At 39.2% G+C, this 16,360-nt stretch overlaps 1 protein-coding gene across 1 annotated transcript in view; it reads right to left on the bottom strand.

Moving 5' to 3' along the window:
• The window catches only part of ITPR2 (inositol 1,4,5-trisphosphate receptor type 2), a 243,430-nt gene that overhangs the window by 39,401 nt on the left and 187,669 nt on the right, over positions 1-16,360 (bottom strand). Inside the window, exons 48-50 of the mRNA XM_069763093.1 lie at positions 15,089-15,214; positions 4,167-4,342; positions 325-489 (exon numbers count right to left, since the gene is read on the bottom strand). Coding sequence (XP_069619194.1) covers positions 325-489; positions 4,167-4,342; positions 15,089-15,214 — 467 coding nt within the window. The remainder of the gene's footprint in view (positions 1-324; positions 490-4,166; positions 4,343-15,088; positions 15,215-16,360) is intronic.

The following is a 16,360-nucleotide window of genomic DNA, read 5'->3' as shown; positions in this document are numbered from 1 at the left end:
GCTGAGCTGTGTATCTAATCCTATCCTGTGTGATACTGTCTGCTGAGCTGTGTATCTAATCCTATCCTGTGTGATACTGACTGCTGAGCTGTGTATCTAATCCTATCCTGTGATACTGACTGCTGAGCTGTGTATCTAATCCTATCCTGTGATACTGACTGCTGAGCTGTGTACCTAATCCTCTCCTGTATGATACTGTCTGCTGAGCTGTGTATCTAATCTTATCATGCGTGATGTTTCCTGGTGAGCTGTATCTAAGCCCATCAGCTGTGAGCCCTTCCCTCGGGCGGCGGGGCACACATGGCGGCAGTGGTAGTCTCTTACCAGGAAGCTGTAGAAGAACTCGTGGACGAAGAGCCCCAGCATGCAGACGATGACGTACACCACGTGGTACAGGAACGCCATGTCCATGATCACCGCTCTGTAGCCGCGAGTGAACGTGCCGCGATTCCCCACGAAACTCACCAGGAAGACCACCTTATTACACAACTGTGGAGGAGACAGGGGCGGCCGTTACACCCGGCACCGACACACTGTACCAAACTAGCAGCCTGCTCACAGCCCATCCATCACTGAACTGTCAAACTGAAATGCAGGAAATTCCTGGGATCTGATGGATCCACTGAGTGACAGAGATCTAATAATGCTGCCACTCTGCGCGGCTGACAGCATAATATCCGCAGCGCGGGGTGTCGGTGGCGCTGACACACGGATTGTTTCCTGCCGGAGAGCGAACAGGGACTGCAGGAGACTTTCACTCAATAAGTAATGAGACAACAGACGGAGGCAGCGTGAGGCCGGCACCGAATACGGAGGAGGCGCAGCGAGAGCCGAGCGGCTGCGGAGAACACCCAGGGCGAAACGGAACATTCTACAGAGATGACGGACAGAAGAGAGAGTGGGAGAAGCAGAGAGAAGCTTGAGGGACAGAGAAGAGATCATAGAGAGATATAGATGGATGGATACAGTGGCTGGTGAAAGTATTCACCCCTTTAGCATTTTTTGTGTTTTGCTACCTGAGAATCTGGAATTTCATTGTTTTTTTTCTGAGGGTTTCCATCAGTTCATGTAAAGAACATGGCGACAACCGTGGACATTTTGGTTTTCTTTTTATTGTGAAGCGAACAACAAATAGGACAAAATAACTGAAACCTTCAATGTGCAAAACTATTCACCCCCCTAAAGTCAGTACTTTGTCGAGCCTCCTTTTGTGGCAATTACTGTCTCTATGAGCTTTCCACATCTTGTCACTGGGATTTTTGCCCATTCCTCAAGGAAAAACTGCTCCAGCTCCTTCACGTTAGATGCTTCCCCTGGTGAACAGTAATCTTCACATCTGACCACAGATTCTCCATTGGATTAAGGTCTGGGAGTTGACTCGGCCACTCCAAAACTCCATCTCCCGTTTGACTCGGACCATATTCCCTTTCCCTGCTGCCAAAAAACATCCCCACAGCAAGATGGTGCCACCACCATATTTCACTGTGGGAATGGTGTTTTGGGGTGATGAGGTGTACTGGTTTGGTGCCAGACAAAGAGTTGACCTTGGTGGCCAAAAAAGTCCAATTTTGGTCTCATCTGACCACAGCACCTTCCTCCAAATATTTTGAGAATCTGCCACATATCTTTAGGCAAACTCAAAACGAACCTTACAATTTTTGTATGCAAGTAAAAGCTTTACTGTCGTAAGGACAGAAACTCCAGTCTTTGCTGGGGAACATATGCAGCTACTTCAAGGTTACCTTTGGTCTCTGTGCTGCCTCTCTGATTAATGCCCTCCTTGCCTGGGCAGAGAGTTTTGAGGGGCGGCCCTCTCTTGGCTGGTCTGCTGTGGTACCATGTTCTTCCTGTTGGATAATAATGGATTTGATGACACTCCGGGGCATCATCAGAGGTTGGGATAATTCTTTACAACCCAACCCTGAATTGTACTTCTCAACAACTTTGTCCCTGACTTGTGTGGAGATCTCCTTGGTCTTCATGGTGCTGTTTGGAGATCTTTTTTGATTTTCATGGTGTTGTTTGGAGATCTCCTTGGTCTTTATGGTGTTGTTTGGAGATCTCCATGGTCTTCATGGTGTAGATTGGAGATCTCACTGGTTTTCATGGTGGTGCTTGGAGCTCTCCTTCGTCTTCATGGTGTTTGGAGATCTCCTTGGTCTTCATGGTGTAGATTGGATATCTCATTGGTCTTCATGGTATTGTTTGGAGATGTCCATGGTCTTCATGGTGTAGATTGGAGATCTCATTGGTCTTCATGGTGTAGTTTGGAGATCTCCTTGATCTTCATGGTGGTGTTTGGAGATCTCCTTGGTCTTCATGGTGTTGTTTGGAGATTTCCATGGTCTTCATGGTGTAGATTGGAGATCTCATTGGTCTTCATGGTGGTGCTTGGAGCTCTCCTTCGTCTTCATGGTGTTTGGAGATCTCCTTGGTCTTCATGGTGTAGATTGGAGATCTCATTGGTCTTCATGGTGTTGTTTGGAGATCTCCTTGGTCTTCATGGTGTTGTTTGGAGATCTCCTTGGTCTTCATGGTGTAGATTGGAGATCTCATTGGTCTTCATGGTGGTGCTTGGAGCTCTCCTTCGTCTTCATGGTGTTTGGAGATCTCCTTGGTCTTCATGGTGTAGATTGGAGATCTCATTGGTCTTCATGGTGTTGTTTGGAGATCTCCTTGGTCTTCATGGTGTTGTTTGGAGATCTCCTTGGTCTTCATGGTGTAGATTGGAGATCTCATTGGTCTTCATGGTGTTTGGAGATATCCTTGGTGTAGATTGGATATCTCATTGGTCTTCATGGTGTTGTTTGGAGATGTCCATGGTCTTCATGGTGTAGATTGGAGATCTCATTGGTCTTCATGGTGTAGATTGGAGAGCTCATTGGTCTTCATGGTGTTGTTTGGAGATCTTCTTGGTCTTCATGGTGTAGATTGGAGATCTCATTGGTCTTCATGGTGGTGTTTGGAGATCTTATTGGTGTTTGTGGTGTTGTTTGGATATCTCATTGTTCTTCATGTTGTTTGGAGATCTCCTAGGTCTTCATGGTGTTTGGTTAGTGGAGCCTCCAGTTAATGGTGTTGCAGCCTCTGTGGCCTTTCAGAAAAGGTACAGCGTATATACTGACAGACATGTGACACTCCGGTAGCACACAGGTGGACGTTCTGTCACTAAGCATGGGACTTATGAAGGGAATTGCTTGCACCAGAAAATTTTAGGGTCTTAATTGCAAAACGGGTGAATACATATGAACATGACAATTTTTAGTTATTTGATCCCATAAATGTAATTTATGCCTATATTTCTCTCACGTCACCAACTTAGGACTATTTCGTGCTGATGAATCACACACCATTCAGATTACAAAAAAACATTTGCACACAGGTTGTAATGTAACAAAATAGGTAAAAAGCCAAAGGGGGTGAATACTTTCACAAGCCACTGTAGATAGATGATATATAGGAGAGATGGACGGATACATAGATAGATATGACAGAAACCTTCAAAGATGTTCTAGAAATGTTGACAGGATCCATCTAATAAAACCGTCAGCTTCTCTGCGGTCAGCACAGCCTGGTTGCTATGGATACACTTCCTAACAACCATTCTTTTCGGCAGTGTCGTCAGGCAGCTCGTCCTTAGCGACCAGTCTGTCTCAGATTTCTCACATCTTGAGTGACACTAAACTAAGAGTAAGAAAGCAAAGCCTGGGCCGGACCGGGCCTGACTCTCACCCTTAGTACCCAGTATAGACTACGACAAAATGGCCGCCGTTCCGCCTGCTGAATCACTGGCAGGGTCCGCTGCGGTTTTGTAGCCCCCTTAGGTCAAGGCTCAAATCCTGTAATAAATGGACTAATGATCACGGCCCGGTAACGAGAGTCAGGGCCGGCGTTGCCCTTCGTGTTTTGACGACAGAAGAGAAGAACGTGAAAAGTGAAGAAGAACTTCCTAAAGTGCAGAAGCCGCGGGAGACGTCAGATTCCAGCATTAGAAGGATTCAGCGCTCACTCCCTACAGCAGATGAAAGAGCGGCTGACGTGAGCCCCCGGCTGTTCGGCGGGCCACCATCTGCTCTCGGTGTTACAGGCATATCTGCTGGGGAGGAGACGTAATCCGCAGTGTGCACAGAGACGTCTGCATGAAATAATATCAAAGCCCCCCTTACGTTAGCGGCCCCCAGTAATATCAGCGTCGGGCCCAGGCCCAGGGTGTAAATGGAGCGAAGCATGACGGAGACCAGGAACGGCCGAATGCCAAACGGCTTGGGAAGGACAAACAACATGGCGGTGCAGACGGCCACGGCGACCCACAGCAAGATGGAGATCCACGGAGGAAGGGTCCCTGCAGAGACAGAAAGAGCATACAGGTGTGAGAAAACCTCAGAGCGACAGTCCGCAAGGTGCGAGACTATGTGCACCAATCATCACTGATCTTGTATTATACTCCAGAGCTGCACTCACTATTCTGCTGGTGCAGTCACTGTGTACATACATTACATTACTGATCCTGAGTTATATCCTGTATTATACTCCAGAGCTGCACTCACTATCCTGCTGGTGCAGTCACTGTGTACATACATTACATTACTGATCCTGAGTTACATCCTGTATTATACTCCAGAGCTGCACTCACTATTCTGCTGGTGCAGTCACTGTATACATACATTACATTACTGATCCTGAGTTATATCCTGTATTATACTCCAGAGCTGCACTCACTATTCTGCTGGTGCAGTCACTGTGTACATACATTACATTACTGACCCTGAGTTACATCCTGTATTATACTCCAGAGCTGCACTCACTATTCTGCTGGTGCAGTCACTGTGTACATACATTACATTACTGATCCTGAGTTACATCCTGTATTATACTCCAGAGCTGCACTCACTATTCTGCTGGTGCAGTCACTGTATACATACATTACATTACTGATCCTGAGTTATATCCTGTATTATACTCCAGAGCTGCACTCACTATTCTGCTGGTGCAGTCACTGTGTACATACATTACATTACTGATCCTGAGTTACCTCCTGTATTATACTCCAGAGCTGCACTCACTATTCTGCTGGTGCAGTCACTGAGTACATACATTACATTACTGATCCTGAGTTACATCCTGTATTATACCCCAGAGCTGCACTCACTATTCTGCTGGTGCAGTCACTGTGTACATACATTACATTACTGATCCTGAGTTATATCCTGTATTATACTCCAGAGCTGCACTCACTATTCTGCTGGTGCAGTCACTGTGTACATACATTACATTACTGATCCTGAGTTACCTCCTGTATTATACTCCAGAGATGCACTCACTATTCTGCTGGTGCAGTCACTGTGTACATACATTACATTACTGACCCTGAGTTACATCCTGTATTATACTCCAGAGCTGCACTCACTATTCTGCTGGTGCAGTCACTGTGTACATACATTACATTACTGATCCTGAGTTACCTCCTGTATTATACTCCAGAGCTGCACTCACTATTCTGCTGGTGCAGTCACTGTGTACATACATTACATTACTGATCCTGAGTTACATCCTGTATTATACCCCAGAGCTGCACTCACTATTCTGCTGGTGCAGTCACTGTGTACATACATTACATTACTGATCCTGAGTTACCTCCTGTATTATACTCCAGAGCTGCGCTCACTATTCTGCTGGTGCAGTCACTGTGTACATACATTACATTACTGATCCTGAGTTACATCTTGTATTATACCCCAGAGCTGCACTCACTATTCTGCTGGTGCAGTCACTGTGTACATACATTACATTACTGATCCTGAGTTACCTCCTGTATTATACCCCAGAGCTGCACTCACTATTCTGCTGGTGCAGTCACTGTGTACATACATTACATTACTGATCCTGAGTTACCTCCTGTAATATACACCAGAGCTGCACTCACTATTCTGCTGGTGCAGTCACTGTGTACATACATTACATTACTGATCCTGAGTTACATCCTGTATTATACCCCAGAGCTGCGCTCTCTATTCTGCTGGTGCAGTCACTGTGTACATACATTACATTACTGATCCTGAGTAACATCCTGTATAATACTCCAGAGCTGCACTCACTATTCTGCTGGTGCAGTCACTGTGTACATACATTACATTACTGATCCTGAGTTACATCCTGTATTATACCCCAGAGCTGCACTCACTATTCTGCTGGTGCAGTCACTGTGTACATACATTACATTACTGATCCTGAGTCACCTCCTGTATTATACTCCAGAGCTGCGCTCACTATTCTGACCTATATAACAACCTCCATATTACCTCCTCCGGTGTTCTATAGTGGGGTCGCTGCGGTAATTTTAGGGTAAACTTCCGTCTGGTTTTATATTTATACAGTTTTAACGATTTGATACCAGAGTGATCCGAAAACGGAGACAGAGAAAGTTTTAATCACATCATTACCGGAGAGATAAAACAATGGGGACTGCGTGCGCGGGGAAGCGCGGACACCTCAGCGCCGGCGATCGCCCGCCTGTCACTGCGGCTTTATTGGGTCTTTGGTTCTATAAGTTACAGTCAGCAAGCGACTATATATAGCATTTAAAGTGACAATCAACTTCAAGCCGCGATGTCAGGCAGACATTTAATGAAACGGAGTTCAGAGGCGACACGGCTGCGGCGCCTCGTCCTGCCGGCGACTGCGACCTGTCAATCTCACTTCCTTCAAGACTCCTATTAGACGCCATCTGATCAATTTTACCGTCGGCAGAAAATACTTCAATCCATCTTCCTGCTTCATATTCACCACTTCATTAGAGCGGAAAAAAAAATATATAAAACCTTCTTCTGCTCCGCGGATTTCCTCAGTAAACACGAGCGGAGGGACTACAACCCTCAGCAAAACCACATCACCGAAAAAAAACGGAGCCACTGCAAAAAAAAAAAAAAAAAAAAAATGCTGCAAGTGGCCAATAAAAAAAAACCCCTAAAATAATCTGAGAAGCTGGAGGCCTCTGCTGCTGTCATGGAGGCACGTGAGGCCGCCGCTGACCTTACACAAGATGAATATTTATGCAGCCTCTGCGCAAACAGACCGCGACATAAGACAAAGTGAGCCTGTGCTGCGCGGCCCCAGGGGCAGAGGGGGGCCCGGCCGGCTGCTCAGACACGTGGCCATACATGTGGGCCACAAGCTGCTACACAAAACCCACCAATCCAGAAACTGGGTATCTGCAGTCTGGGGAAATCAGGGTTAATCTACGCCGTGTATATAATAGGAGAGGGTTAATAGTGACCCGAATAGTGATTGTCACAGCTCAGGACAATGACCCCTCTGTATGTGTCCGACACAGCTGGAAAATGCATGACTACTGTAATACTGCCTCATATGTACAAGAATATAACTACTATAATACTGCCCCTATGTACAAGAATATAACTACTATAATACTGCCCCTATGTACAAGAATATAACTACTATAATACTGCTCCTATATACAAGAATATAACTACTATAATACTGCTCCTATGTACAAGAATATAACTACTATAATACTGCTCCTATGTACAAAAATATAATTACTATAATACTGCTCCTATGTACAAGAATATAACTACTATAATACTGCCCCTATGTATAAGAATATAACTACTATAATACTGCCCCTATGTACAAGAATATAACTACTATAATACTGCTCCTATGTACAAGACTATAACTACTATAATACTGCCCCTATGTACAAGAATAGAACTACTATAATACTGCCCCTATGTATAAGAATATAACTACTATAATACTGCCCCTATGTACAAGAATATAACTACTATAATACTGCCCCTATGTATAAGAATATAACTACTATAATACTGCCCCTATGTACAAGAATATAACTACTATAATACTGCCCCTATGTATAAGAATATAACTACTATAATACTGCCCCTATGTACAAGAATATAATTACTATAATACTGCCCCCTATGTACAGGAATATAACTACTATAATACTGCTCCTATGTACAAGAATATAATTACTATAATACTGCTCCTATGTACAAGAATATAACTACTATAATACTGCCCCTATGTACAAGAATATAACTACTATAATACTGCTCCTATGTACAAGAATATAACTACTATAATACTGCCCCTATGTACAAGAATATAACTACTATAATACTGCCCCTATGTACAAAAATAGAACTACTATAATACTGCCCCTATGTATAAGAATATAACTACTATAATACTGCCCCTATGTACAAGAATATAACTACTATAATACTGCCCCTATGTATAAGAATATAACTACTATAATACTGCCCCTATGTATAAGAATATAACTACTATAATACTGCCCCTATGTATAAGAATATAACTACTATAATACTGCCCCTATGTACAAGAATATAACTACTATAATACTGTCCTATGTACAAGAATATAACTACTATAATACTGCCCCTATGTATAAGAATATAACTACTATAATACTGCTCCTATGTACTGGAATATAACTACTATAATACTGCCCCTATGTACAAGAATATAACTACTATAATACTGTCCTATGTACAAGAATATAACTACTATAATACTGCCCCTATGTATAAGAATATAACTACTATAATACTGCTCCTATGTACTGGAATATAACTACTATAATACTGCCCCTATGTACAAGAATATAACTACTATAATACTGCCCCTATGTACAAGAATATAACTACTATAATACTGCCCCTATGTACAAGAATATAACTACTATAATACTGCCCCTATGTACAAGAATATAACTACTATAATACTGCCCCTATGTACAAGAATATAACTACTATAATACTGCCCCTATGTTCAAGAATATAACTACTATAATACTGCCCCTATGTACAAGAATATAACTACTATAATACTGCCCCTATGTACAAGAATATAACTACTATAATACTGCCCCCTATGTACAGGAATATAACTACTATAATACTGCTCCTATGTACAGGAATATAACTACTATAATACTGCCCTTTGTACAAGAATATAACTACAATAATACTGCCCCTATGTACAAGAATATAACTACTATAATACTGCCCCTATGTATAAGAATATAACTACTATAATACTGCCCCTATGTACAAGAATATAACTACTATAATACTGCCCCTATGTATAAGAATATAACTACTATAATACTGCCCCTATGTACAAGAATATAACTACTATAATACTGCCCCTATGTATAAGAATATAACTACTATAATACTGCCCCTATGTATAAGAATATAACTATTATAATACTGCCCCTATGTACAAGAAAATAACTACTATAATACTGCTCCTATGTATAAGAATATAACTACTATAATACTGCCCCTATGTACAAGAATATAACTACTATAATACTGCCCCTATGTATAAGAATATAACTACTATAATACTGCCCCTATGTATAAGAATATAACTATTATAATACTGCCCCTATGTACAAGAATATAACTACTATAATACTGCTCCTATGTACAAGAATATAACTATTATAATACTGCCCCTATGTACAAGAATATAACTACTATAATACTGCTCCTATGTATAAGAATATAACTACTATAATACTGCCCCTATGTACAAGAATATAACTACTATAATACTGCTCCTATGTATAAGAATATAACTACTATAATACTGCTCCTATGTACTGAATATAACTACTATAATACTGCTCCTATGTACAAGACTATAACTACTATAATACTGCCCCTATGTACAAGAATATAACTACTATAATACTGCCCCTATGTATAAGAATATAACTACTATAATACTGCCCCTATGTACAAGAATAGAACTACTATAATACTGTCCCTATGTATAAGAATATAACTACTATAATACTTCCCCTATGTACAAGAATATAACTACTATAATACTGCCCCTATGTACAAGAATAGAACTACTATAATACTGCCCCTATGTATAAGAATATAACTACTATAATACTGCCCCTATGTACAAGAATATAACTACTATAATACTGCCCCTATGTATAAGAATATAACTACTATAATACTGCCCCTATGTACAAGAATATAACTACTATAATACTGTCCTATGTACAAGAATATAACTACTATAATACTGCCCCTATGTATAAGAATATAACTACTATAATACTGCTCCTATGTACTGGAATATAACTACTATAATACTGCCCCCTATGTACAGGAATATAACTACTATAATACTGCCCCTATGTACAAGAATATAACTACTATAATACTGCCCCTATGTACAGGAATATAACTACTATAATACTGCCCCCTATGTACAGGAATATATCTACTATAATACTGCCCCTATGTACAGGAATATAACTATTATAATACTGCTCCTATGTACAGGAATATAACTACTATAATACTGCCCCCTATGTACAGGAATATAACTACTATAATACTGCCCCTATGTACAAGAATATAACTACTATAATACTGCCCCTATGTACAAGAATATAACTACTATAATACTGCCCCTATGTACAAGAATATAACTACTATAATACTGCTCCTATGTACAAGAATATAACTACTATAATACTGCTCCTATGTACAGGAATATAACTACTATAATACTGCTCCTATGTACAAGAATATAACTACTATAATACTGCTCCTATGTACAAGAATATAACTACTATAATAGTGCTCCTATGTACAAGAATATAACTACTATAATACTGCCGCTATGTACAAGAATATAACTACTATAATACTGCATCATATGTACAAGAATATAACTACTATAATACTGCCCCTATGTACAAGAATATAACTACTATAATACTGCCCCTATGTACAAGAATATAACTTCTATAATACTGCTCCTATGTACAAGAATATAACGGCTATAATACTGCCCCTATGTATAAGAATATAACTACTATAATACTGCCCCTATGTATAAGAATATAACTACTATAATACTGCCCCTATGTACAAGAATATAACTACTATAATACTGCTCCTATGTACAAGAATATAACTACTATAATACTGCCCCTATGTACAAGAATATAACTACTATAATACTGCCTCTATGTACAAGAATATAACTACTATAATACTGCCCCTATGTATAAGAATATAACTACTATAATACTGCCCCTATGTATAAGAATATAACTATTATAATACTGCCCCTATGTACAAGAATATAACTACTATAATACTGCTCCTATGTATAAGAATATAACTACTATAATACTGCCCCCTATGTACAAGAATATAACTACTATAATACTGCTCCTATGTACAGGAATATAACTACTATAATACTGCTCCTATGTACAGGAATATAACTACTATAATACTGCTCCTATGTACAGGAATATAACTATTATAATACTGCTCCTATGTACAGGAATATAACTACTATAATACTGCTCCTATGTACAAGAATATATCTACTATAATACTGCCCCTATGTACAAGAATATAACTACTATAATACTGCCCCTATATACAAGAATATAACTACTATAATACTGCTCCTATGTACAGGAATATAACTACTATAATACTGCTCCTATGTACAGGAATATAACTACTATAATACTGCTCCTATGTACAAGAATATAACTACTATAATACTGCCCCTATGTACAAGAATATAACTTCTATAATACTGCTCCTATGTACAAGAATATAACGGCTATAATACTGCCCCTATGTATAAGAATATAACTACTATAATACTGCCCCTATGTATAAGAATATAACTACTATAATACTGCCCCTATGTACAAGAATATAACTACTATAATACTGCTCCTATGTACAAGAATATAACTACTATAATACTGCTCCTATGTACAGGAATATATCTACTATAATACTGCCCCTATGTACAAGAATATAACTACTATAATACTGCCCCTATGTACAGGAATATAACTACTATAATACTGCTCCTATGTACAGGAATATAACTACTATAATACTGCCCCTATGTACAAGAATATAACTACTAGAATACTGCCCCTATGTACAGGAATATAACTATTATAATACTGCTCCTATGTACAGGAATATAACTACTATAATACTGCTCCTATGTACAGGAATATAACTACTATAATACTGCTCCTATGTACAAGAATATAACTACTATAATACTGCCCCTATGTACAAGAATATAGCTACTATAATACTGCTCCTATGTACTGGAATATAACTACTATAATACTGCCCCTATGTTCAAGAATATAACTACTATAATACTGCCCTTATGTACAAGAATATAACTACTATAATACTGCCCCTATGTACAAGAATATAACTACTATAATACTGCCCCTATGTACAAGAATATAACTACTATAATACTGCCCCTATGTACAAGAATATAACTACTATAATACTGCCCCTATGTTCAAGAATATAACTACTATAATACTGCCCCTATGTACAAGAATATAACTACTATAATACTGCCCCCTATGTACAGGAATATAACTACTATAATACTGCTCCTATGTACAGGAATATAACTACTATAATACTGCCCTTTGTACAAGAATATAACTACAATAATACTGCCCCATGTTCAAGAATATAACTACTATAATACTGCCCCTATGTTCAAGAATATAACTACTATAATACTGCCCCTATGTACAAGAATATAACTACTATAATACTGCTCCTATGTACTGGAATATATCTACTATAATACTGCCCCTATGTACAGGAATATAACTATTATAATACTGCTCCTATGTACAGGAATATAACTACTATAATACTGCCCCCTATGTACAGGAATATAACTACTATAATACTGCCCCTATGTACAAGAATATAACTACTATAATACTGCCCCTATGTACAAGAATATAACTACTATAATACTGCCCCTATGTACAAGAATATAACTACTATAATACTGCTCCTATGTACAAGAATATAACTACTATAATACTGCTCCTATGTACAGGAATATAACTACTATAATACTGCTCCTATGTACAAGAATATAACTACTATAATACTGCTCCTATGTACAGGAATATAACTACTATAATACTGCTCCTATGTACAAGAATATAACTACTATAATACTGCTCCTATGTACAGGAATATATCTACTATAATACTGCCCCTATGTACAAGAATATAACTACTATAATACTGCCCCTATATACAAGAATACAACTACTATAATACTGCTCCTATGTACAGGAAAATAACTACTATAATACTGCTCCTATGTACAAGAATATAACTACTATAATAGTGCCCCTATGTACAAGAATATAACTACTATAATACTGCCGCTATGTACAAGAATATAACTACTATAATACTGCCTCATATGTACAAGAATATAACTACTATAATACTGCCCCTATGTACAAGAATATAACTACTATAATACTGCCCCTATGTACAAGAATATAACTACTATAATACTGCCCCCTATGTACAGGAATATAACTGCTATAATACTGCTCCTATGTACAGGAATATAACTACTATAATACTGCCCTTTGTACAAGAATATAACTACTATAATACTGCCCCTATGTACAAGAATATAACTACTATAATACTGCTCCTATGTACAAGAATATAACTACTATAATACTGCCCCTATGTACAAGAATATAACTACTATAATACTGCCTCTATGTACAAGAATATAACTACTATAATACTGCCCCTATGTATAAGAATATAACTATTATAATACTGCCCCTATGTACAAGAATATAACTACTATAATACTGCTCCTATGTACAAGAATATAACTACTATAATACTGCCCCCTATGTACAAGAATATAACTACTATAATACTGCTCCTATGTACAGGAATATAACTACTATAATACTGCTCCTATGTACAGGAATATAACTACTATAATACTGCTCCTATGTACAGGAATATAACTATTATAATACTGCTCCTATGTACAAGAATATAACTACTAGAATACTGCCCCTATGTACAGGAATATAACTATTATAATACTGCTCCTATGTACAGGAATATAACTACTATAATACTGCTCCTATGTACAGGAATATAACTACTATAATACTGCTCCTATGTACAAGAATATAACTACTATAATACTGCTCCTATGTACAGGAATATAACTACTATAATACTGCTCCTATGTACAAGAATATAACTACTATAATACTGCTCCTATGTACAGGAATATATCTACTATAATACTGCCCCTATGTACAAGAATATAACTACTATAATACTGCCCCTATGTACAGGAATATAACTACTATAATACTGCTCCTATGTACAGGAATATAACTACTATAATACTGCCCCTATGTACAAGAATATAACTACTAGAATACTGCCCCTATGTACAGGAATATAACTACTATAATACTGCTCCTATGTACAGGAATATAACTACTATAATACTGCTCTGATGTACAGGAATATAACTACTATAATATTGCTCCTATGTACAGGAATATAACTACTATAATACTCCTCCTATGTACAAGAATATAACTACTATAATACTGCTCCTATGTACAAGAATATAACTACTATAATACTGCTCCTATGTACTAGAATATAACTATTATAATACTGCCCCTATGTACAAGAATATAACTACTATAATACTGCCCCCTATGTACTAGAATATAACTACTATAATACTGCCCCTATGTACAAGAATATAACTACTATAATACTGCCCCTATATACAAGAATATAACTACTATAATACTGCCCCTATGTACAGGAATATAACTACTATAATACTGCCCCTATGTACAGGAATATAAATACTATAATACTGCCCCTATGTACAGGAATATAACTACTATAATACTGCGCTTTATCCTTTCCCAGTGTGCGGCAGGCATATATATATATTTCCTCTGTGCAGCGGCGGCTTCTTCTCTTGCTGATGAATTATTGATACAAGGGACTCAGGCTGCGCTGGTAACAGATTATTTTGGGATCTTCGGTCCCTGGACACTCGGCACTCACTGACCATAATGACTCGGCGTCGTCACCTCCCATCCTTTCCGTGCTCTACCAGAACTGGAAGAAATTCCACTTGCCTTCATCTCCGTCGTCTCCAAATGGGTAGAACAGCGCCACCGCCAGGTTGATGAACACAGCCAGGTTGAAGGAGATGCTGCCCCACAGCGAGATGTGGCGGGAGAACCAGAACAGAGCGGGGTTGTCTGCGGAGACAAGAAGGCGCAAAGTGAACCATAAAGATTTGCTGCCGGATGACAAAGGACTCCTGACATCTTGTGGAGTCCGGGCATTGAAGGATGAGAGGGGAGGAGCCATGTGGTATTAGTCAGAGAGGAGGAGCAACAATACAGTGTTAGTCAGAGAGGAGGATCCACAAAATATTTGTGAGAGGGCCACAATATTAGACAGAGAGGAGGAGCCTCAAAATATTAGAGAGGAGGAGACACACAATATTAGTCAGAGAGGAGGAGCCTCACAATATTAGTCAGAGAGGAGCCACATAATATTAGTCTGAGAGGAGGAGCCAAACAATATTAGTGCGCGAGGAGGAGCCACATAATATTAGTCTGAGAGGAGGAGCCAAACAATATTAGTCTGCGAGGAATAGTCCCACTATATTAGTCTGAGAGGAGGAGCCACATAATATTAGTCTGAGAGGAGGAGCCACACTATATTAGTCTGAGAGGAGGAGCCACACTATATTAGTCTGAGAGGAGGAGCCACACAATATTAGCTTGAGAGGAGGAGCCACACTATATTAGTCTGAGAGGAGGAGCCACACTATATTAGTCAGAGAGGAGGAGCCACACATTAGACTGAGGGGAGGAGCCACACAATATTATTCAGAGAGGAGCCACACAATATTAGTCTGAGAGGAGGAGCCACACAATATTAGACTGAGAGGAGGAGCCACACAATATTAGTCTGAGGGGAGGAGCCACACAATATTAGACTGAGAGGAGGAGTCACACAATATTAGACTGAGAGGAGCCACACAATATTAGTCTGAGGGGAGGAGCCACACAATATTAGACTGAGAGGAGGAGCCACACAATATTATCCAGAGAGGAGCCACACAATATTAGTCTGAGGGGGGAGCCACACAATATTAGACTGAGAGGAGGAGCGACACAATATCAGTCTGAGGGGAGGAGCCACACAATATTAGATTGAGAGGAGGAGCCACACTATATTATTCAGAGAGGAGCCAAACAATATTAGTCTGAGGGGAGGAGCCACACTATATTAAACTGAGAGGAGCCACACAATATTAGACTGAGAGGAGGAGCCACACAATATTATTCAGAGAGGAGCCACACAATATTAGTCTGAGGGGAGGAGCCACACTA

Source organism: Ranitomeya imitator, chromosome 4 (assembly GCF_032444005.1).
Source record: "Ranitomeya imitator isolate aRanImi1 chromosome 4, aRanImi1.pri, whole genome shotgun sequence".
Lineage (NCBI taxonomy): Eukaryota > Metazoa > Chordata > Amphibia > Anura > Dendrobatidae > Ranitomeya > Ranitomeya imitator.
Note: the sequence above shows the minus strand (reverse complement) of the source record. Positions and strands in the feature narration are given on the sequence as shown.